This window comes from Anabrus simplex, chromosome 1, assembly GCF_040414725.1.
Source record: "Anabrus simplex isolate iqAnaSimp1 chromosome 1, ASM4041472v1, whole genome shotgun sequence".
Taxonomy (NCBI): Eukaryota; Metazoa; Arthropoda; class Insecta; order Orthoptera; family Tettigoniidae; genus Anabrus; species Anabrus simplex.
Window position 1 is genome coordinate 311,817,762 of NC_090265.1, and position 25,330 is coordinate 311,843,091.

Sequence of the window (25,330 nt, forward strand, 5' to 3'; positions counted from 1 at the left end):
CCAAGTTCAGCCCCCTTTGGGGTGGGGGAGAGGGGGGAGTGATATATAAAAATAATCGAAAATAATGTCGAATACATAGTTTTCGGGGTCGCCAAAGTGAATAGCGACACTTCGGATTTTCAGTATCAGGAGACAAACCACGTGGGGGTAAGACACCCCAGGAACCCTTAGGGGCGGGGGGCGAGGGGGGGTCATATATAAAAATAAACGAACATAGTGTCAAATACATAGTTTTCGGGGTCGCCAAAGTGAATAGCGACACTCCGGATTTTCAGTATCAGGAGACAAACCACGCTGGGGTAAGACACCCCAGAAACCCTTAGGGGCGGGGGGCGGGGGGCGAGGGGGTCATAAATAAAAATAAACGAACATAGTGTCGAATCCACACTTTTCGGGGTCGCCGAGATGAATAGTGACACTCCAATTTTTTTAAAGTCCAATTTCAGCCCCCTTTGGGGTGGGGGCGAGGGGGAGTGATATATACAAATAATCGAAAATAATGTCGAATACATAGTTTTCGGGGTCGCCAAAGTGAATAGCGACACTCCGGATTTTCAGTATCAGGAGACAAACCACGCTGGGGTAAGACACCCCAGAAACCCTTAGGGGGGCGGGGGGCGAGGGGGGTCATGAATAAAAATAAACGAACATAGTGTCGAATCCACACTTTTCGGGGTCGCTGAGATGAATAGTGACACTCCGATTTTTTTTTAAAACTCCAAGTTCAGGCCCCTTTGGGGTGGGGGCGAGGGGGGAGTGATATATACAAATAATCGAAAATAGTGTCAAATACATAATTTTCGGGGTCGCCAAAGTGAATAGCGACACTCCAGATTTTTAGTATCAGTTGACAAAACACGTGGAGGTAAGACTCCCCAGAAACCCTTAGTGGCGGGGGGCGAGGGGGGTCATATATAAAAATAAAGAAAATAGTGTCTAATCCATACTTTTCTGGGTCGCTGAGGTGAATAGTGACACTCGGAATTTTTTTAAAGTCCAAGTTCAGCCCCCTTTGGGGTGGTGGCGAGAGGGGAGTGATATATACACATAATCGAAAATAGTGTAGAGTCCATACTTTTCGTGGTCGCTTAGGTGAATAGTGACATCCCGGGAATTTTTAAATTCCAAGTTCAACCCTCTTTAGGGTGGGGGACAAGGGGGGAGTAATATATAAAAATAATCGAAAAGAATGTCGAGTACTCTTCGGGGTCGCTGAGATGAATACTGACACTCCGGATTTTTACTATCAGGAGACAAACCCCGTGGGGGTAGGGCACCTCAGGAACCCATAGGGGCGGGGGGTGAAGGGGTGAGATATAAAAATCATCGAAAGTAGAATCGAATGCATACTTTCGGGGTCGCTTAGATGAATAGTGACACCCCGGATTTTTTTAAAGTCAAAGTTCATCCCCCTTTGGGGCAGAGAGCAAGGGGTGTGAGATATAAAAGTAATCGTATTTAGTGTCAAATATACAGTTTTCGGGGTCGCCGAGGTGAATAGTAACACTCCGGAATTTTAATATCGGGAGGCAAACCACGTGGGGATAGGACACCTCAGGAACCCTTAGGGGTGGGGGGAGGGGGCTTGAGATATAAAAATCATCAAAGTAGTGTCGAATACATACTTTTCGGGGTTGCTGAGATGAATAGTGACACTCCAATTTTTTTAAAGTGGGGACGAGGTGGAAGTGATATATACATGTAATCGAAAATAGTGTCGAATACATAGTTTTCAGAGTCGCGAAAGTGAATAGCGACACTCCGGATTTTTAGTATCAGGAGACAAACCACGTGGGGGTAAGACACCCCAGGAACCATTAGGGGCGGGGGGCAAGGGGGTCATATATAAAAATAAACGAAAATAGTGTCGAATCCATACTTTTCGGGGTCCAAGTTCATCCCCCTTTGGAGTGGGGGCAAGGGGGAGTGATATATAAAAGTAATCGTAATTTCGAATCCACAGTTTTTGGGGCCGCTGAGATGAATAGCGGCAGTCCGGAATTTTAGTATCATGAGACAAACCACGTGAGGGTAAGACACCCCAGGCACCCTTAGGAGCGGGGGGGGGGCGAGGGGGCTGATATATAAAAATCATCGAATGTATTGTCCAATTCATACTTTTTGGGGCCACTGAAATGAACAGTGTAACTCCGGAATCTTTTAAACCAAGTTCAGCCCCCATCGGGAAGGGGGGGGGATATAAAATTATCGAAAATAGTGTCGAATCTGGACTTTTAAAGTCCAAATTAAGGCCCCTTTTGTGGTGGGTGGTTAGGAAGGGAGTTAGATATAAAATAATCGAAAATAATATCACATCCATGGTTTTAGGGGTCGCTTAAATGAGGAGTGACACTCCGGTTGTCGTTTAAGTCCAAGTTGATCCCCAATTGCCAGGCGGGTGAGAAGGAGCCAAGAACAGAAAATATCCAAATGGCCGAGATTAAGGATGTTGTTTGTACGTTCCAGTATAACTGTCAGCAGAACTTTATACAAATATTACCTACTACCTGAAAAAATACTAAGGGGGAAAGACACTCCTAGAAGCCTTAGATAATGGGACGAAATGTAATTAAGACTGAAAATGACCGATATTTGTGTTGAATCCATACGTTTCGGGACTACGAGAACAATTTCAAACAAAATTGGTCACTTATGACTTATTATCAGGAGACAAAGTGCGTGGAGGTATGACAACCCTAGCACACCTACGACGGGATGAGATGTAGAAATAATCGAAAATAGTGTCGAATCCATTCTTTTCGGGGTCGCTGAGATGAATAGTAACGCTCCATTTTTTTTGGAAGTCCCATTTCTGCCTCCTTTCGAAGAGCGGTGAGAAAAAGTGAAATACAAAATTTCGAAAATGACCGAGAGAATGGATGCATGTGTGTATACTGGACCTACTGTCTGGGGTAAGAGACTCCTAGCCTCTAAAGTAGGGGCGAAATGTAAAAATTAACCGAAAACGACTGAAATGTGTGTCTAATCCATAGTTTTCGGGGTCGCTGAGATGAACTGTAACACTCTGGATGCCGTTTAAGATAAAGCTCAGTCCTACTCGGCAGGCGGATGAGAACTGGCAAAAAATTGAAAACGTCCAAAGGGACAGAGTTTAAGGATGTATGTGTGTATGTTCTAGCATATCTCTCAATCAAACTTAACTTACTATATAGAAAACATTACTGTGGAGGTCAGATACACCTAGCCCCCGCTGGTTTTGGTGAATGAGAGGGGCTGTCGTGCAAAAATTAGGAAAATAACCAATATTAATGTCGAAATCCATTTTTGTGTGTCGCTGATACGAACTCTGACGCTGTGGATAGCGTTTAAGTCCACGTTCAGCCTCAATCGAGGCAGGAGGTGAGAAGGGCTTAAAAGTAAATAGTTTAAAATGACCGAGATTAGTGTTTACTCGATAATTATATAATCTAAAACTTGAATTCAGATACATCCAAATAACTCTAAAACTACATGATAAGTCGAAAAATCAACATCTCAAAAAGAATTCTATAAGCATTCACTTCACACTTAACTAACTGGTAATACAAATATTAAAGGTAAACATTCAAAAACTATCCGGGCAACGCCGGGTACTACAGCTAGTCATTAGTATTATTTGACTCTAGAGCGTATATCCTTATTTTCAAAGGATGGCAGTATATTTCGTGTACATCTGCACAAAGGTGAACTATTCCCTAATTCATAGGCGAGACTGCGTGGTTGTTCGGAGCTCAGGCACCCTACGGCAGATTTAGTGATTTGGTTTTTCTGCACCATAATATACTTTCCTGCCAATAGGATGAAAAGTTCAGCACTTTACACTTCTGTGATATCTAACAACCCCTTATGTTTACCCTACTTTCAACAAAGGAGAAATAATATTCCTAATCAATTACATTCAAAGTACAGTATAGCAATAAACCGAATTAAGGACATTGCGAATACGGTATTTGAAACTTTAGTTACGCAAATGTAACATTCTATTAAGTAAACAGTTCCAGTTCGTATCGGACCATGGGACTACGGCCAGACGGTTTAAGAAGTTAAACAATCTGCAGGCTTTTCAGATAAATTAAGTACCGATAAGTAAGAGCGTGGTAGGTTATCTGAAGGAAAACATTTAAATTATTGTTCCAGAGGCAGCATTATGTGGTTGAATTCCCATAGAACCGAATATATTTTAATGTATATTTAAATGTAATTTACTAAGTTATTTATTTCATTAGTGAAGCGCTCATTGGAACAATAAATCGTCGACTTTTGTTCCCTAATTCAGTATTCATATGGAAATGATCTTTTCACGTTCATTGTAAAATATACCAGGTGTATGACCTAAGAGTAATCAGGCGACTTTTCTTTAGTGTTTCGGGAGATATTTTAAATTTCGCTTTTGTAATATATAGGTAGAGTCAGTCAAAACAAATAACCCAGCAGTATGAAAGTTCGGAGTTACCCCAAGGCCTCAGCATACAGAGAGCTTTACGTCTCTGTACCTTCCTGTAATGGTCACAGGAATACGTTGTAGTTCTTATCTAGGAAATTCATCAGTTAGCCTTTTTCTGCTAGACTGAGTGGCTCAGACGGTTGAGGCGCTGGCTTTCTGACCCCAACTTGGCAGGTTCGATCCTGGCTCAGTCCGTCAGCCTCGTGTCGGTAGATTTACTGGCACGTAAAAGAACTTCTGCGGGACTAAATTCCGGCACCTCGGCGTCTCCGAAAACCTTAAAAGTAGTTAGTGGGACGTAAAGCAAATAACATTATTATTATTATTATTATTATTATTATTATTATTATTATTATTATTATTATTATTAGTATTATTATTATTATTATTAGTCTTTTTCTGTCATTTGCGCAGAGTAGCAGTGGGTCTCTCAGGCTCAGCCCGATCATTGACGTACCTAGGCCTAATTCTGTCCAACAGGCTGACAATGTTATTTTCTGTGGTTTAAGTTCCAAAGCTTCTACAGTGATCAAATCTACAATAAACAATAGCGTTAGTGTTTCCACGATGTTTCGAATAAGGCAGCATCAAGTGGGAGGATTTCAATATGTTAAATAGAGGAAATTGTGTTCATTCTTTGAAAAATTTATTAAAAGATTTATTAAGTACATACTACACAGCTCAAAAAGAATTAGGGGAACATGCTTTGTAACGTCTGGTATGTGAACTTTGATTTGTTTGATGTGGTTCCAATGGTCGTACAGCATACCTTGAGACCTTACCTACTCAGTGTATGTCAAATCGAAGTTATACTTTATCTGTAGGCGTAGCCATGCATTTAACTCTCAGGTGATCCCTCGAAACAAAGTGAATAGCGGTGTGTCCGTGTGTCGTTGTGAGGTACACAGACTACTGCTATCATTTGAGAACGTCGTACATAAACCAGCACATTCCATGATACATCTTAACGAGGTTCAAGTCGCAAGGGCCGTCACTTTGATCCAGGAAGGATGGACTTTTCGCCGTGTTACTGTGGATCTCAATGTCACTCCGGCAGTTATTCACCGCTTGTGGAATCGCTACAATGAGACAGGCCAGTTGACAAGGAGGGTTGGGCAAGGTCGTGGACGCATGAGAACCCCACAGGATGACCGATATCTGACCATCAGTGCGTTGCGGTATCGCTCAGCAACTGCCAGAGAACTGCAACAAGACCTTAGGAGGGTCACTGGAGTCACAGTGTCTGACCAGACAGTAAGAAAGAGGTTAAAAGAAGTGTCCTTGCGACCCAGACGTCCTGTTCGAGTGCCCCGTTTTATGCAGCAACATCGCGCAGCTCGCCTTCTGTTTGCCGTACCCACGTCAACTGGCAACTTCGCCAATGGAGACCTGTGTTGTTCACAGATTGGTCCAAATTTCCCCTGACACAGCGTGATGGACTTCAACTTGAATGAAGACGCCGTGGTGAGCAGTACATGCCAAATGTTGTCCAGGAAAGCGACCGATTCGGACAAGGTTCTGTGTTGGTGTGGGGTGGCATCAATATTGATGGCCGTAGGGATCTTGTCGTCGTCCGTGGTAATCTTACCGCTGCGGGGTACAGCGAGCAAAAAACTGCTACAGTATGTTTTGGTTGCTGCATACGATGTTGGCCCTGAATTCGTACTCATGCACGACAATGTCAGGGATCATATAGCGCGCATCACCAGAGCTGTCTTGCGAGAACTGGACATTCAAGTGATATACTGGCCAGCAGTGTATCCCGACCTTAATCCCATCCAGCATGCGTGGGATAAGCTTGACAGAAGTGTTCGTGGGCGTCCTGTTCTACCACAGACTCGCCAAGATCTCGAACAGGCTCTCATTGAAGAAGGGGACTTGATACCGCAACGTGACTTCCGTCGACTTATACGGAGCATACTATGTAGGTGCCAAGCTGTGATAAATGTTCGTGAAGGACATACACCATACTGAAGCTCTCCAACTGTGATCAAAATCCACCCTGGAGGACTGTTATCACTTTGTTTTCGCCCCTATTTGGACATTTCCGCTTGTTCTGAAAATGAACGCGAATCCTTCGATGTGCTTTTGTTCTTTTGTGGTTAAGTGCAAGAGAGGGCCGTGTGCCCTAACTTCGCCACATGAAAGAAGCCATAATAAATAAATAAATAAATAAATTGGCCTACATAAATAAATAAATAAATAAATAAATAAATAAATAAATAAATAAATAAATAAATAAATAAATAAATAAATAAATAAATAAATAAATACTTCAACGGTAAAGAATAAAGGTTTAGTTGGTAATATACCTGGATGTGAAGTAATGTTTTGTGGATCATAGCATACGTTCAAAAACTTGTTCCCATAATTTTTTTTAACTGTGTATTTTCCACAAATGTTCATATGTGTGTGTTTTGATTGCTAAATGTTATGCTAAGTTTCAGTTAAAATTTTTGAAATTGTTTTGTAGTCAAGGATTCTAAAAATGTTTTTAGGGTATTATAATTTCGTGTGGCTATTTCTAGCCGACTGCAGCCCTTGTAAGGCAGACCCTCCAATGAGGGTGGGCGGCATCTGCCATGTGTAGGTAACTGCGTGTTATTGTGGTGGAGGATAGTGTTATGTGTGGTGTGTGAGTTGCAGGGATGTTGGCGACAGTACAAACACCCAGCCCCCGGGCCATTGGAATTAACCAATTAAGGTTAAAATCCCCGACCCGGCCGGGAATCGATCCCCGGACCCTTTGAACCGAAGGCCAGTACGCTGACCATTCAGCCAAGGAGTCGGACTTTAGGGTATTGATGTTATGCCATTATTTTTTTGTAAAAGTGAATAGCTAAAAAGGCATAGATAATTGTTTTTGTCTACCTGACCCAGCCCGATCGTTCACGTTACATTTTTCACCCGACCGCTCTAGGGTTGAAGTCTAATGTTATGTGCCCAATCCATGCAGCGCACTCAATATTAGTTCGGTGCGATATTTCGGTCAAGGATATTTATTGACGGTGACTGTACAACAAGAGGCTGAGTGAGGCTGTTGTATGACAGGAGTGTGGAGGAACCGAGACCAGACAAGTCAGGCGAGGTTGGCGTCAGTAGGACCGATATGGTAAGTTTGAGCGAATGTGCTTCGGTAAAATTATTTCTTAACTGCTCTTTTGTTTGGGACTTGGAGAGAAATATTGTTTTGCCACTCATGAAATACTGTAAATTAGTTCAGTTAGTCGAATTTCTCCCGTTTCTTGATATAATTTTGTTCACACCTTCCTGTACCATATGGTAGGTATTTTTGTGTTAGTGATAAGAGAACCTAAATATCAAGCCGTTCTGTGCAAACATCATGACTGCTATTCCGTACCGGTCTGTACCAATGCTGTGGCTACGAGGTTTCCTCATAACCAGTATTGGATGAAGTCTAAAACAACAAGAAACACGTCGAATGGTCCACACAAATTTACCTTCCCCTTATCCCACCCTTCTACATTTCGGTACTCACCGGGCGAGTTGGCCGTGCGCGTAGAGGCGCGCGGCTGTGAGCTTGCATCCGGGAGATAGTAGGTTCGAATCCCACTATCGGCAGCCCTGAAGATGGTTTTCCGTGGTTTCCCATTTTCACACCAGGCAATTGCTGGGACTGTACCTTAATTAAGGCCACGGCCGATTCCTTCCAACTCCTAGGTCTTTCCTATCCCATCGTCGCCGTAAGACCTATCTGTGTCGGTGCGACGTAAAGCCCATAGAAAAAAAATCGGTACTGTTCCTCCCTGCGTCAAGCTCGCCTGACTTGCGTGATCGCACTGCCTCCACACTACTGTCATAAAGCAACTCGAGTCACTCATTTTCACTCAGAACCAAAAAACGTTTTTTGTTGACACCGAATGTCGCCTGATGTACTTCATGAGCATTATTTGTTTGGGTTTGACTATCTACTCATTTAAAAACTAAATTGAAAATATTTTCCGAAACACCGGAGAAGAAAGACTTGAAGACTCACAGGTGACATATTCGGTATATATTCTGTGTACGAGCATACTTTACCTGCACAATAATTCAGAAGTATAAACTCGTACTCCTCCCCACCAAGACACCTGATCTAACATACAGAGTCCAAATATAAGAAAATATGTTTCACTTGCTAACTAGTTGCCTGGACAGAGATACCGACATGTTGGTTAAATCCACAATATTTGAGAATGAGTCATCTTCATCAACATCTATAAAATCACAACTAACAAATATTATTTAAAAACTATAAACAGCAGATGGTTAATAAATAATGTTATTTGTTTTACGTCCCACTAACTACTCTTTTACGGTTTTCGGAGACGCCGAGGTGCCGGAATTTAGTCCCACAGGAGTTCTTTTACGTGCCAGTAAATATACAGACACGAGGCTGACGTATTTGAGCACCTTCAAATACCACCGGACTGAGCCAGGATCGAACCTGCCAAGTTGGGGTCAGAAGGCCAGCGCCTTAACCGTCTGAGCCACTCAGCCCGGCGCAGATGGTTAAAAGAGAAACATTTCCCTAACCGATGTTGTATGATAACTAACAATTCAATTAATCAGAAGTTATGTAGCTCCCATAACTGCACATATTCCCGTAGACAATCCATATGCTTCTTTATTGGTCGTCCTCTGGTGTCTATCAAAGCTAAGTTCAAATGTTCGTTTCGCAATTGAGTCTTCGTCAGCTCTGGCCTCCTGCCCATACCTGCACAGTCTCACATCTCTCGTCTTGGCTGGTATTGGAGTTATCTTGAGCGTATTCTTAACACACAGCGATCACCGAGGAAGTTGGTCGTACAGTTAGGGGCGTGCAGCTGTGTGTTTGCATTCGGAAGATATTGGGTTCGAACTCTACTGTTGGCAGCCCGTAGTTTCCCATTTTCACACCAGCTGGAGCTGTACCTTACGGAAGGGCACGTCCGCTTCCTTTCTACTCCTAGCCCTTTCCTATCCTACCATCGCCATGAGATCTATTTGCGTCGGTGCGACGAAAGTCAATTGTAACAATAAACACACAGCTATCACCTTAGCATTCTCATTTTCATCACATAGAGTGTCAGCTCATGCCTCTTCGTCACAGGCGAACATTCCGCCGTGTAGAGTACTACTGGGTGAATGACCGTGCGGTAAACCTTGGGTTTGAGGATCGGTGGAATCTTCTGGTAACCGAATACAGCTTTGATGTCATGCCAGCATTAACTCTTGCTAGGGCATCCAATAGCGAGTCAGCGAGTCAACATCAGTTGTCATGCGAGAACCAAGGTATCTAAGACTGGAAAACTTCGCCAGAAGTGTACTTCTGTTGAAGGAACATATCCCCTTATACTTAATTTTTAACCAAGACAACACTTTATGTACAATTCACTGATCTTGACGGGGAACACTAAGCCTACTCGGTTAACACATACTTTCAATACTTTCCCCATCAAGTTTAAATGAGGAATTAGTCTCTTTGATACCGAACTACAACTTCGTCTGCTAATCTTACCAATTAACATATATTTGTCTTCAAGGAAATAAGTCGATTTCAGAACATTGGAGGAAACACGACGAAAATCGTACATCTCCACCTACAGCCTAACGTGTATAGAATTTATACTGGGCAATCAAAAGTTATGTAAATAAAAATCATTAGGCGTACAGTCCGGCTCCATGGCTAAATGGTTAGCGTGCTGGCCTTTGGCCGCAGGGGTCCCGGGTTCGATTCCCGGCAGGGTCGGGAATTTTAACCTTAATTGGTTAATTTCGCTGGCCCGGGGCCTGGGTGTATGTGTTGTCTTCATCATCATTTCATCCCCATCATGACGCGCAGGTCGCCTACAGGAGTCAACTCAAAAGACCTGCATCTGGCGAGCCGAACTTGTCCTCGGACGCTCCCGGCACTAAAAGCCATACGCCATTTCATTAGGCGTACAAATCTTGTGCATGTGCAAATCCTGTTGTAGGCCTATGCTCAAATTCGAACCCTGTCAGGACAGAAATGTCCGTATACATGGATAATTCCTGCACATTCCAACGTTTGTCGTCTTTGTAAGCACATTTCGATAACGGCAACTCACATCTTTGTGTGGGTGGACATGGAAGCTCCAGTCTGCGACAGTGTAACATTTGCTACGATTATGTGTTTGAAAGCCTGAGGTTGATAAGGCAACATTTATTTTGACTCCACGTGACACTGACCTTTATTTCCGTACGGATACTCCAATTTTCACGTATGACCGCTATTCGTCAATCCTTATATCCATCTTGGAACACGGCACACTAACTTCTTTTGTCGGTGACGATGACACAGGTTTTCAAACATGTGTAGTATACTTACGGTGCTCCTACATATCAAAAAGAAAGTAAATTCGTGTCCTCATCCCGGTTGTGCAGCTCTTTTCAGGCACACTCCCATTGTAGGTGAGCTGCATGTACTATTTCAACCACATACCAGCCCTGCTACCATTCTTAAATTTCTGGCAGTACCGGGAATGGAACCCAAGACCCCGAGGACGGCAGGACATTAACCGTTAGGCTACGGAGGCGGACGCTCCTACATATTCAGAATGTGCAATGTGTGAAACAACCTTTGTATGAAAATTTATATATCAGGTTAACACGAGTCCTATTTTCAAATCTTGGTTTACTGCGACAGGCACCTTTGCTTCTGTAGTCATTGCTTTATATACGTACACAAATTATTATTCGTTCGCCTCTGTGGTGTAGTGGTTAGCGTGATTAGCTGCCATTCGATTCCCGGCTCTGCCACGAAATTTGAAAAGTGGTACGAGGGCTGGAACGGGGTCCACTCAGCCTCGGGAGGTCAACTGTGTAGAGGTGGGTTCGATTCCCACCTCAGCCATCCTGGAAGTGGTTTTCCGTGGTTTACCACTTCTCCTCCAGGCAAATGCCGGGATGCTACCTAACTTAAGGCCACGGCAACTTCCTTCCTCTTCCTTGCCTATCCCATCCAATCTTCCCATCCCTCCACAAGGCCCCTCTTCAGCATAGCAGGTGAGGCCGCCTGGTCGAGGTACTGGTCATACTCCACAGTTGTATCCCCCGACCAAGAGTCTGATGCTCCAGGACACTGCCCTTGAGGCGGTAGAGGTGGGATCCCTCGCTCAGTCCGAGGGAAAAACCGACCCTGGAGGGTAAACAGATGATGATGATGATGATGATGAAATTATTATCCATCTACAATATTTAAGATTTAAAATCCTGATCAGATACTATCAACCACCCTTTAGGTCACTCAACCAGATTTAATGTCCGACTCGTTGGCTGAATGGTCAGCGTACTGGCCTCCGGTTCAGAGGGTCCCGGGTTCGATTCCCGGCCGGGTCGGGGATTTTAACCTTCATTGGTTAATTCCAATGGCCCGGAGGCTGGGTGTTTGTGCTGTCCCCAGCCTCCCTGCAACTCACACACCACACATAACACTATCCTCCACCACAATAACACGCAGTTACCTACACATGGCAGATGCCGCCCACCCTCATCGGTGGGTCTGCCTTACAAGGGCTGCACTCAGCTAGAAATAGCCACTCGAAATTAGATTAACCAGATTTAATTTCTTACGTTTTACATTTGTTTTTAATCTTGGACTACATTCTAGAAACTGATTTCAATAGTCAGAAAGCCAAATCTCATTGGCAGGGAATATACACTTACCTCGTTTAGTTCTTACGCACATCTTTCTCGTGCACCGATATATTTTTCCATCGTTTGAACAAGTGCAGGTATTACAATCCACAGTCTTCACTGAGCCAGGTTCACAGGGGCCTGGAATCAAATATGAACAATGATTTATTAACTTAATTATTTCTAATAGTTCAGAAAATAATCAAGGTTATATTAACCTCCCTCTCAATATCGAATGTGTCCATCCTAGGAACGTTCTTGAAGTAGTAGATAAATGTCGGATCATATTTGAAAAAGAAAGCAAATTCTGTTGTAAGCAATGTTTACTGTACTGTAGCTTGACTTTCTTGAAAAGGTCCTGCTCGAGATATTGTCACATATATAAATTAACAGGAGGGATGCATCTCCCAGCTTGCTGGCATATCCAAACTTCATTCTGTAGAATGATTCAGGCATGCAGTTTAGTAAGCTGAGTGGCCCAAGAGCTTCGCAGAAGTAGATTTTCTGTTCAAACTCCCCATTATTTCAAGGATTTACCTACTCTATCTGTATACCGGGACAATCTTATGAATATAGATATTAAATACGTAACATTTAAAATAAATACCTTCACCAAACCTAAACATCTGCTGTCTAATTAGTACCCCCCCCCCCTCCCAGCATGGACCACACCTTGACGTCAGAGGTAAACAATCGCAAGTGACATTTCACTAACTTCACAGGGCAAAAAGAACCTTCCGAAGCCCACATCTTGCTGCCTTTAAGGTATTTTAGGTTGAATGGAGAGTTCTAACCATGGTAAACTATCGTAATACTCAATACGGCAAGGAGTGCGGCGGACGTCATCAGGTTGAACTATTGTTTGATCAGTTACCACCGAGCTCGATAGCTGCAGTCGCTCAAGTGCGGCCAGTATCCAGTAATCGGGAGATAGTGGGTTCGAGCCCCACTGTCGGCAGCCCTGAAGATGGTTTTCCGTGGTTTCACATTTTCACACCAGGCAAATGCCGGGGCTGTACCTTAATTAAGGCCACGGCCGCTTCCTTCCACTTCCTAGGCCTTTCCTATCCCATCGTCGCCACAAGACATATCTGTGTCGGTGCTACGTAAAGCAAATAGCAAAAAAAAAAAAAAAGTTCAGTTACCATTTTTTTAATCACTGGATTATCCTTGCACTGCGCTGATTGGGTAAAAGTTCCTTATGAGGATCACTGTAAGTAGGCCTACCTAGGTGTTAATGTATGAAAATACCTTCATTGGGGTAATCGCATAAACGGAATTGTAAATAAAGTGTACAGATCTCTGCACAAAGTTGAGGATATTTAGGGGTTGTATTAAGGATATAAGGGAGAGGGCACATACGTCTCTGATTACACCCCAACTATAGTTCCACTGTATGGGACCCTCGGGAGGATTACTTGATTCGGGAACTGGAAGACATCCAAAGGAAAGCAGCTCGATTTGTTCTAGGCGATTTCCGACGAAAGAATAGCGCTATAAAAATGTTGCGAAGTTTGGGCTGTGAAGACTTGGGAGCAAGGAGACGAGCTCCGCGACAAAGTTATATGTTTCGAGCTGTGAGTGGAGAGATGGCGTGGAATAACATTAGTAGACGAATAAGTTTGCGTGGTGTTTTTAAAAGTAAGAAAGATCATAATATGAATATGTCGCACCGACACAGATATGTCTTATGGCGACGATGGGGCAGGGAATGGCTAGGAGGGGGAAGGAAATGACCGTGGCCTTAATTAAGGTACAGCCTCGCTATTTTCCTGGTGTGAAAATGGGAAATCACGGAAAACCACCTTCAGGGCTGCCGACGGTGGTGTTAGAACCCACTATCTCCCGAATACTGGATACTGGCCGCACTTAAGCGACTGCAGCTATCGAACTTGCTAAACGAAATGTGCGTATTGTTGAAGCACTGAGGAACGAAATCAGACGAATGATAAGTGAAATTGCAGAAGCGGAGATACAACGAATATTCCGGAATTTTTTACGCAGATGCAGTACTTGTATCGAGAAAGATGGATGTAAGTTTCACTAGCTAATTTAATGAAAGGTGAGATCTACTTTAGCTTCCATCTTCATTAATCATTAACTCTTAACGAATAATGTAGGCCTATCGTAATGAAACTGAACGGCCGCCCGCGATGCTACAGCTTACAGGTGACTCTAGCAATGTATTGCGAGCAGTCTGTTCCCCTGCACCGTTCACTCCGGCGTCCCCTGCATAGTGCGATAGCATTACGTGGCCTCTCCCCTGTATCAAATATAACGAAGTTAAGACGGGCTAATAATAATAACAACCACCTCGTTATTTCAACAGTTTGCGTAGGATTAAGTATTCCCTGAAAGGACAAATTAAATTTAACATCAAACACCTAAAACCGGCTGAGAGAAATTTTCGAGATGCTAATGAGGTAAGGATACATATTTGAACATTAAAGAGACACCATTTTAGTGATAGCGTTGATTTACAGTAGACGAGGGAGCCTGCTACAAAATACAGTATACAGTAAATCATCATTACTTGGGATTAATTAGCCTTATTGCTGTCCGCGTATTTCCTCTTGCTTTCCTAGCCTATCATGGAATTGCTATTACACATTAATATGCCAAGCACACTGAAATGCATGCATCAACTGACCCTATGAACGTCATTTCTGCATCATTCATAGCAGGGACTGGCTGCTTAAGGAAAAACGTTACTAGCATTGTTCAAACCTCAATCACTTTCATATAGTCAAGGCTAAATCTGAGACTAAGGCAGGTCCATGAAAGTAACAAATTTATTCTAGCATGTACGAGAAGACATAGAATACGCTAAGTACTAGGTCTCGCCAGCCGTACATTGGCAGAATGCAATATTCACAGAGGCTGAAATATATCTATGGCAAATATTAATGTATTGGTGGATTAGATACTTACACTTCTAAATTTCGGGTTATACAGTTCAAATATTTCCTAGACCATGAAGTGACATTTTGTGAACTTGACCTGAGACGGGGTAAGTAGGGTTTTGCGGTCTATCACACAGACTTATATTGGGCCTCTTCATATTAACCCATTAACGCCCAGAAAATATTTTTTTCGAGTTTTCTTGTACTTTTTTCAGCATTACCTCTATAACCGATCTTTGAAGCAAGAATACTTAAAAAAACTGAATATTTCAATTTTAAGGACCCATTTTTTGGCGTATGATATATCATACGCTGGGCAGTAGGGGGTACAGCAAATATAGTTATGATTTACTAAGAACAAAAATAATTTATTGCAACATAAAATATCAATAAAAACAGAATACTGATCTTATAGATAGAATTTAAATAATTCAAAACCCTCTGGTGCAAGGAATACTCGTGGGGAAAGTCCCTACTTTCCGCCTATCATATATGATGTGTTAGCATGATCTAAAGCGAATTTTGAAGCCTATTGTTGTTTTTGTAATACAACATAAACTTATTAGTAACAGTAACCACAGTAAACATCATATTGTTTGTTTTCATGATTCTCTCCATCACCATTCAGTAAACTTCATCATATGGAACTGAACAAAGCACTGGAGTGAACTTACAGACACTCCACTCTTGAACGCATGATGGTTCTGGCACATCTCTCTCTGTAAACTTCACTGACTTCTTAAGCTCCTTGTTTACCCAATTTCTTACTTTCTTTTGTGGATTCATGGATTTATTCCATTCAGAAGATACATCAATGGATTCTGTAATTGTAGAAGCCTTCTGTAGTGGTACTTGATTCTCATCAGCTGCAGTAAATACTCTCCCTGAATTTTCAAAAATACATCAAGTCACTTTTCTAAGACACACGGAGTTTTCTTTACCCTCTGATCTCGATTTCCTGTCTATTTTTGTCAGCCTGATGCGCTACCCGCACTTTCTTGCCAAATATCATCGTAACAGGAGGAAAACAACAATGCCATTAGCTAGGAAACATTATTTGCGTCCCTGATGCGCTAAATGATACCTTTAAAAATTGCAAAACAGTCACGGTGACTTAGATATAACGCAATTTGGAAAGCACGTTTTGCGTATGATATACGGTGGGCATTAGTGGGTTAATACTGAAAAGGAGGAGAATTGGTTGAGTACCCTCCCACTCATTGATCCAGAATATCATCTTTTCTACCAGTCACTAGGCCCAAGCCAGCGGACATTTTCAGAATGATCACGAGAAGATAGCCTTTTGACTTCTCTAATTCATCCGGCTTTGTTCTCTGAAACTACCTTAGCCCCAGGAAACGAACTACTCACTAGAGCCATACAACCAACCTAATAGAAAATGAAAAGTGAAACAGTAAGTGTAGGGATGTAAAACTCTTCACAGGAAACGTTTACTGACATTTTAAATTTATGATAGTATTATTACATTCATTACATTTTCAACCATGTGATGCATTAGTAATACTGTAAATAAACAAATCTACATGAGACGTATTTAATAATTTTGGAAAACACTGCAGTAATTTTAAGTGCTGAATCAATCGTGCATTTAACACAAATTGAGTTTACTTATCTGAAGTGTATGCTACCTGCAAACGTTCAAATCTCTCTCCTGAAAAACGACATTTTTTGACAAGTTAGTTTTGTTTTCCATCTAAGATTTTGTCACCGCGTCACACCGCTTTCGTAGCGCAATAATATTTTCTATAATCAGGAAATATGTAATTATTAATACTTTCCGCCTCCAGGGCTAAATGGTTAGCATGCTAGACTTTAGCCCAAGGGATCCCGTGCTCGATTCCCGGGTGGGTCGTGGATTTTAACTTTCGTTAGTTAATTCTTCTAGCTCGGGTTTGGGTGTTTGTGCCGTCTCCGGCATATCTGGCCACTCCGGAGGCCGCACGCTATTATACAATACTCACGTTAGATAACTGTATGAACTAAAAAGGTGGAAACGCATTTAACGGTAAATGTGTTAGGACGGGACCCTTATCTTATGGAAAAGAATTTATCGGACTGCAGTCTCCCAAGGATGAGAACCGCTGCTCTAAATTTCATTACTACCGACTGAGGTGTCGTGATGCTGTAAGCGTACATTCGGGAAATGGTGGGTTAAATAACCACCGTCATCAGCCCTGAACATGGTTTTGGATTATTGATTTCTCATCTGATAACAGGCAAATACTAAGATAGTCCTGCTACCACATTCCCAGTCCTAAACGCTTTCCCGAACTAGTTTCATTGAAAACCTATATGTTTTCGCGCAACATATATATTTTCTACAATATATATACTTTTTAGTCTTAAAAAGAAACTTGTGATAGAAACAAAAACAACTACTCTTTCAGGCACTGTTTTCAGTATGTGTAGTCGCTCAATAAAAAGAATGAGTGAATGGTAGGGCCTATTGTAAGAAGTCCTCCTAGATACATATTCTAATTAATAATTGAACCTTTAGATATAAGTTTGTTTTGAGTATCCACATAATTTGTATCTGCATGGGAGGTGAATTATATTTTGATAACAATTAAAATTAAATCTGATAAAATGTTACGTGCGAGGAACATACAAATTATGCATTCATTTTACTGACCGACTATACAAACTCTGTGAATGGGCTCAGCTCAATTCCCTGGTTAGTCGAGCCGTAAAGAGAACGGACTCTAGTGGCTTTCAGTTACAATATGTGTGCCGTTGCGATATATAAAGAGAAAAAAGTAATGCAAACGATTTTTTCGCTTTTGCATTTAAATGTTTTTTTACTGAATGCAAAATGTCTCCAGTGATTATTTTTAAAAAACATTGATGGAAATGTATGATGAAGTTCACATATATATAATTAATTCAGCTTTCTCTTGGTCTTGAACTAAACTAATTAGTTCGAATGGCAAAGTGTGGAAATTGACTAACTCTACATGCATCCAATTTTCAAATATAGTAATACAATACGCTGTTTGTGGTAACATTGCGTTTGATACGAAAACCCAGCATATTATTTTCACAACTTCAAGCAACCTTAACATTCATAAAATGAAAAGAATAAAAACACACCGAGTGAGTTGCCTACTTGGCTTTAGGTACGTAGCTGTTAGCTTGCATTCGGAACGTGGTGGGTTCGAACCCCACTGTCGGCAGCCTTGAAGATGGCTCTCCGGTGTTTCCATTTTCAAATCAGGAAAACCTCAATTAATACCACGGTCGCTTCATTTCTCATTCTAGCCCTGCGTGTTCCTTTTATCACCAACATACCTGTTACTGGTGCGACGTAAAACAAATTCCAAAAATGAAAAACCGCAAGGGCTTTTCTACTATTAAACAACCCCATGGTGCAACAGCCCAGAAGGAAATTGGCCTACCAGGCGTTCGCTCAACATTAGATAGTTACCGAATTGTAATCACGTTGACTGAATGAACCTTAAAGCAGTCCTCAGATCCAGGTAAATATATCTGACTTGGTCGGGAATCGAACCTGGTACCCCCGAGTAAGAGACAGGCTCGCTACCCCTGCATCACAGGTCCGGCTTCTATAAAACTACCTCATATATAAAAAATACTCGTTCTAGGCCCAACGTTAGTAAGTATAGGACACGGACTGTTACATACTGTACATACTGTATATAACTTCGCAATAGATTGTTAAGTTTTTCACTTAGCAGTCATCAAAGCACTTTGGATTAACTAAACGCTTCCACAATCCTCATTTTGCAAATAACTCTGTGGCCTCGCTTACTTCTACTACTTTTTAACCTTTGAGTCATTGAACATTACCTCCTGCTTCTCTTACCCTCCATGGGTGAGTCCACTATTCCCATTCATCTCATATAACTATACCAATGAAATGAAATGAAATGGAGTATGGCTTTTAGTGCCGGGATTGTCCAAGGACAAGTTCGGCTCGTCAGGTGCAGGTCTTTCGAATTGACTCCCGTAGGCGACCTGCGCGTCGTGATGAGGATGAAATGATTATGAAGACGACACATACACCCAGCCCCCGAGCCAGCAAAATTAACCAATTATGGTTAAAATTCCCGACCCTGCCGGGAATCGAACCCGGGACCCCTGTGACCAAAGGCCAGCACGCTAACCATTTAGCCATGGAGCCGGACACTGTACAAATTAAGTCTGTTTACAGGCACAGAGTCACCTTTTGAGTTTATTCCTGCAAAAGTTTGCCTTTTTATCCTCATTCTACGTATTCTCCCGTCATTGCTCCCAGCTTTTAGTAGCAGCAATAATTCTTGCTAGTTTCATATCCGTTATTTTTAGTGTGCGACTAAAATATTCAGTGTCTAACTTTTGCTACCGTACAGAAACTTTCTGGGAGGTCACTTCCTTCCGTTAATCGCAACTGCAAACTTACTGGATGAGCTTTACTACACCTTAATTCGATTTAACTTACTACACAGTATTTCCATTCTTTAGGAATACACATCGTATGATCAATCTGTTGAAGTTTTGTTTCCCTTACTCGATATTCAAACATTCATCGTAATTGTCTTCCCTAATGACATCACTTCAGCCTTAGAAGTGTAGTTTCTATAATTACCATACTCGCTGCATTAAAACATCAGAAATAGATAAAGGCACAGCATATCAGTCTCCGCAAAGGCCGTAAAGGCCCGTGGAGTAGTGGAAGGTAAAGGCTTTCACTATTAGCAACCTCGGCTCTAACAAGTACGATACCGGGCGAGTTGGCCGTGCGGTTAGGAGCGCGCAGCTGTGAGCTCGCATCCGAGAGATAGTGGGTTCGAACCCCACTGTCGGCAGCCCTGAAGATGGTTTTCCGTGGTTTCGCATTTTCACACCAGCCAAATGCTGGGGCTGTACCTTAGTTAAGGCCACGGCTGCTTCCTTTCCATTCCTAGGCATTTCCTGTGCCATATTCGCCATAAGACCTATCTGTGTCGGTGCGACGTAAAGCAACTAGCAAAAAAAGAAAAAAACGTACGATAGAGGTCTACGTCTGAGCACCGTTGTTCCCAGGTATCTTCATCTAACAGAACAGAACCCACGTCCTTCCGAATGAAACCAATAAATCCATACCATCTAGGTCAGCCAAGGCTTTTCAAGACTATAACTGTTGTAAAATTCATTTCTGACTTACACTTCATTAAAACACTTCACTGCTGTCAAATTTGTTTCATATCCATGTTCTAATTTTATTATTCCTTCTCTAAACTGATATTATTTCAGCTAGTTTTAAGTTACATATCTCACTAATTTTAAGAGAACATTCATTTCTTTCCCTTTACAGCCACACCAGCATTTGAAAATCTCGCAGTTTTACCTATTAAATCAGCATAACCATTGTAATTAGTTATAACCTCTCAATGAAAAATCTTACACACTCTATTCATATCATTTCGTGCCTTCGTATTTCAATGGATTACAAAAGAACACGGGTTTAAGTCATTATAAAAAGAAAATGTCATTCACCCCTACCTATGGGCACAAGGAGCATATTTTCTCAATCCTGTCTGTACAGCTCCACTCGGCAGGAGGGTTAGTCACTAATGGGAATATCCTTCAATTGACGGTACAGGGAAAATACGAACAGAGTACAAGAAATTAAACTAGTTATTGGAACTGCAGGATATTCTGTCAGCTGTTTCGCCACGTGAAATCATTACAGGAGAAAGCTTTCACTGTGAATCAATGACAGAGTGTTGGCCTTCTAATCCCATGATCGTGGGTCAAACCCGTCAGGCGTAGTCGGATATTTCAAGGGTATTAAAGATGTCCTATCAACACTCCAGTGTCATACGACGTAACGATGAAAAAACATCTCTGCTGGCACATGCTGACCCCACAAAATTCATTAAAACTCAGCTATAGATCGCCCAATAGAAATACATTTCTCTGTCATCTGATAGCGTAAAATGGAACGTCAAAATTGATACGCAGACAGCCTGGATTGCGTCAAATGAAAATACCTGCACAAGGTAGCCTAATAGTAGTGGTAATACAGTGGTAGGTCATGTATAGTTGAAGAAATCGGATGCACTGGAAAAAACCAGCAGAGTCCATCTTGACCACAGTAATAACCAACACGGCCCTTTCTATTTATAAATTCAATACTAATTTGTTGATATACTCCTAAAATGCTAAACCATGTAACCATTCAGGATGCCTTAGATCTCCCTTAAGGCTGAAACGTAGATCACTTGGCAGCCATTTCTCTGCTCTTATGATCATGGACATTAATGGGAAATTAAGCTCCAAGTAATACCCGAACCCTTAACAACGAAGAACCATCATAGTTGTAATCTTTTGACTTAAAATACTGCTTTTTAGCATAATAGAATGCGGTTTTATGTATGCAAAAGTCCCACATGCATTTCATTTGTTTCCAAATCCATGGGGTAAACCAACAAAGTCCAAACATTGTTCATTTAAATACTCATTTACGCGGATAAATTGGAATATAATGTTTTTGGAGTATCAGAGAAATAGAACAAGTACTCGACAAGATTTTAAAAAGTTTTAACACTGTAAAATGTTTGAAAGTACTGTATTTCCCTTCTCCTGTAAGATGCCAATTTTTGGACTCTGTTGGATTTCCCTGTGCACACTTCAGCTATATCGGGTATTCCTTATTTGGATATAATAAAACAATGAAATGAAGTCATACCTTCTGGGTAGGCTGTTTGGCAAGCCACGAATGCAAAGAGCAGACAGAAGGCAAATACGGCTAATACGATCTTCTGCATGGTGATAGTGCTGTAGGAACGGCTACTTTAGCGTAATCTGAAGCGTCTGCGACGGTTTAGGCAGGTCCCTGTCATCTTATAAGAGTCTCCTTTCCCCTTCACCTTGTTTCCCCTACCACGATCGTGTCCTTCACTGGTGATGGAAACCAAACATAATTCTTCTTAGAACCTTGACTTCGGCGAAGATGTTAAGTAAGCTAAGTGGACAAACAAGCAAACACTCTGCTTGATTGAGGGGAAACCCGCAACAAAAGCACCTTTAAGGTAACGACGGGATTGGTGGCCACTAGTACCTTACTCTCTTCTTTCTTTTACTAAAAAAATTCAGTGCTTGATAGATATATAGATAGAAATGATTTCTTCGTTCCGCCTGGAAAACCGCTTCGTGACAATGTTGTGAGATAAATACTGACCCGCAGCACGTAAATCATGTAGAATCTTTGAAATTACTCGCACAACATTGAACCTTAGATGACAGATACAGGCCAAAGTTCTAAGCTGAAATATTTCACATAGCGGCTTTTGCATGCCAAACGACGATTTATTTTAACTGGCAGAGTTAGGGACACTTGTCTTTGTCTTACATACATAATAATCTCCCTGTGGATGGGGGCGGTAGAATAACAAACACGGTATCCCCTGTCTGTCGTAAGGGGGTACTAAAAGGGGACCCAGTGGCTCTTAACTTGGTAGAGTGGGTTCGCGACCACGGTGCTCTTAGCAGAGTCCTGACGTTGCTTGCACTTACTTGTGCCAGGCTCCTCACTTTCATATACCCTATCCGACCTCCCTTGGTCAACTCTTGTTCTTTTCCGACTCCAAAGGTATTATATCATTCGAGGCCTAGGGAGTCCTTCATTTTTACGCCCATCATGGCCCTTGTATTTCCTTGGCCGATACCTTCATTTTTCGAAGTGTCGGATCCCTTCCATTTTTCTCTCTGATTAGTGTTATATAGAGGATGGTTGCCTAGTTGTACTTCCTCTTAAAACAATAATCACCACCACCACTTTATATACACAAGTAACTTGAAAACCTGAATCAAAGTACTATGATACTATGCTAACGTACGAATACATTCCATGTTATACTGTAACTTACTGATGAAATCGACTGCAGTGGAAAAAAAAGGCCGAGGAGGACTGAGGAAAAAATTTATTTCAGGACTTGGCACAGAATCTTCATTATGATCTGCACCGTAAAATGAAACGAGCAGCTGAAGACAAAGAATAGTGGTTGCATAGACAAGGCATAGACACTGATGATGATGATGAACAAATGTCTAACGTTAAATAAACTACTACACTAACAAACCTCGAGCTTATCTCTAAACGTATCAAAAATTACTAGTAAAATCTTTGTACCGTATTCAGCAGCAATAATTATGGCGTACTGCCTCCGAGAAGCCGGATGGAGGTCTTTCGAGTTGACGTCTATACATGAACTGCGCATCCGCGAGTAAGGGAACTGACTTTGACTGAATTTTAGTACTGGAGGTGGCAAATACACACACATACCCCGAGCCAGAGAAATTAATCAGTGAAGGTTAAAATAACCGATCCGGTTGGGAATCGAACCTGGGTGCCCTGGGACCAAAGGCCAGCATGTTTAAGATCTGCAATGGTCTTGAAAAAGATGGCCATAACAATTGTCAATGATTAGTTAATGGCTGGAGGGCAGTAACAATAGCGGTACTAGGAGGCGTGATAGTCGAGGTACATAGTCATTGCCTTCCTACCAAGGTCGTAATCCGACTACTGCCAGTTGCCGGGTTATGAGGCCACGCTAAAGGTAGGGATGGGCGCGACTGAAGCCTGCAATCGAGAGTTTCGACTCCATGGACTCCTAACACCGGGCTCGGTTCGCAAGAAGCCTCGCGACTCCGAACTAACTTGACTCTCATTGCGGGGCCGCCAGCATGTCGCAGCGCGGAAAACAACTTGAAATATCATACATATTGCTGCTCATTTTCCCATTGGGATTTTTAAGAGTATTGTAGAATGAAGGACGGTATCGTTAACGAAGACGACGAGCGTAATGGTGAAGTTGAAATGAAATAAAACATATCGATTCAGAAAGTATGGCATAGCAGACCACGGGCTTTTAATTTCACGTCTTTATTTGTCGTGATCAGGAAACTGATAAACAGATATCGTTGGTAAATGATTATGAATTGCATATAAAAGATGAAACAAATCTAATATGGGTAAACCTACTAACATAATTCGAACATAGAAAAAAAAACCATTAAAATAAACACTGTGAATGAAGCCTTGACCAAATCCCGCCGATGTTGCCTCGCATACATGTTCATGGCTATACAGTGCGACAATGAACAATGAATAATATTCGTCCCACCACCAGCTTATTCAACCTTTTTTTCTCACATCCTGGTAAGGTCATGTATCGCACGTTGGACTTGGCCACGTTTCACGGTCGAATGCTCGTACTGACACCAACCCTATGTGGAGGGATGCATTCACTATTGCGTGTTTGCGTGATGGTTGGTGGTGAGAAGTGTTGTGTGAATACGAATGTGTTGGAACCAGCATAAATATCCAGTCCCCGAAATGTGAAATCACTTGCAAGTGATCGGTCTCTCGTAGTGCGGATCACGTGAAACTCTAATCTTGCTTTGCTTTTTTCACTCACACTTCATACGTAAGTGACATCCACGGATATAGTGCACGAATTACACTCAACTGAGTGAAAATGCCTTACAAGTGGAATCACTGCAGAGTAAACTGCACTAGGGCGCAAACAACAAAACAGAGAATTGTTCCTTGTTGAGTAAGAAAATTTAAGACGCCGTCCTACATTGACCCATTTTTTCTTAGCCACCAATAGGAAAAACACTCCTTCCTTGAAAAGACACATTGGTCCACACGCGTGTTATAGATCACTTATAAGTTGAACTTTCGTACACAGCAAGTGATTATTGCGCGCTCAGACCTATATATAGGTGTAATGGCTACGCGGAAGTGATCAGCGGTGTGGGGCCACTTTAAAATAGATAACGAAAACACTAGTAAACTGATATGCCTTCTGTGCAATGTTTCGTTATCCTACAACAAGAATACATCGGGTATGATAAAACACATTAAGTCTATGCATCATAATAATATAAACGTTGCTGCAGAAAGGCCGAGGGAGGAACTTGCAAGTGATGCTCATGATCACCACGATGGCAAGTAATACATTAATGTTAATTACAGTCATTGATTGATTCACGGGCACTGAAAAAAGAATGAACGCATGATATTTTATAAGTTCCTCACAGATACACAAATAATGTATCCTATATATCTAATGTTTTCTATGGATAGCCACAAAGTTTTGTCTACATAGGGTGTAAATTGTATTTTGATACTAACTAAGTCTGATGAGATATTATATGCAAGGAAAATCCACTACCATGCGCTCATTCCTATTTTGAGCAACTATAAATAAACAACATAATTATGACTAATGTGCTGTATTGATCATGGTGTAAGGGAGGCCCACGACAAACCATGATTGACATGTCAAAATGGTGACGTAAGACTTACAGTCTTTGTCATTATTGGACGACAGAG

General features: G+C 41.8%; 1 protein-coding gene across 3 annotated transcripts in view; it reads right to left on the reverse strand.

Annotated features, from left to right (window-relative positions):
• Positions 1 to 25,330, reverse strand: part of LOC136864680 (protease inhibitors) — a 185,330-nt gene that overhangs the window by 1,822 nt on the left and 158,178 nt on the right. For 2 of the 3 annotated variants that reach the window (XM_068231097.1, XM_068231096.1), the window contains exon 2: positions 12,113 to 12,223. In XM_068231097.1, coding sequence (XP_068087198.1) covers positions 12,113 to 12,223 — 111 coding nt within the window. Of the gene's footprint in view, positions 1 to 12,112; positions 12,224 to 21,676; positions 21,836 to 25,330 lie in introns of those variants that run through there. The other variant, XM_068231095.1, reaches the window with a different exon arrangement.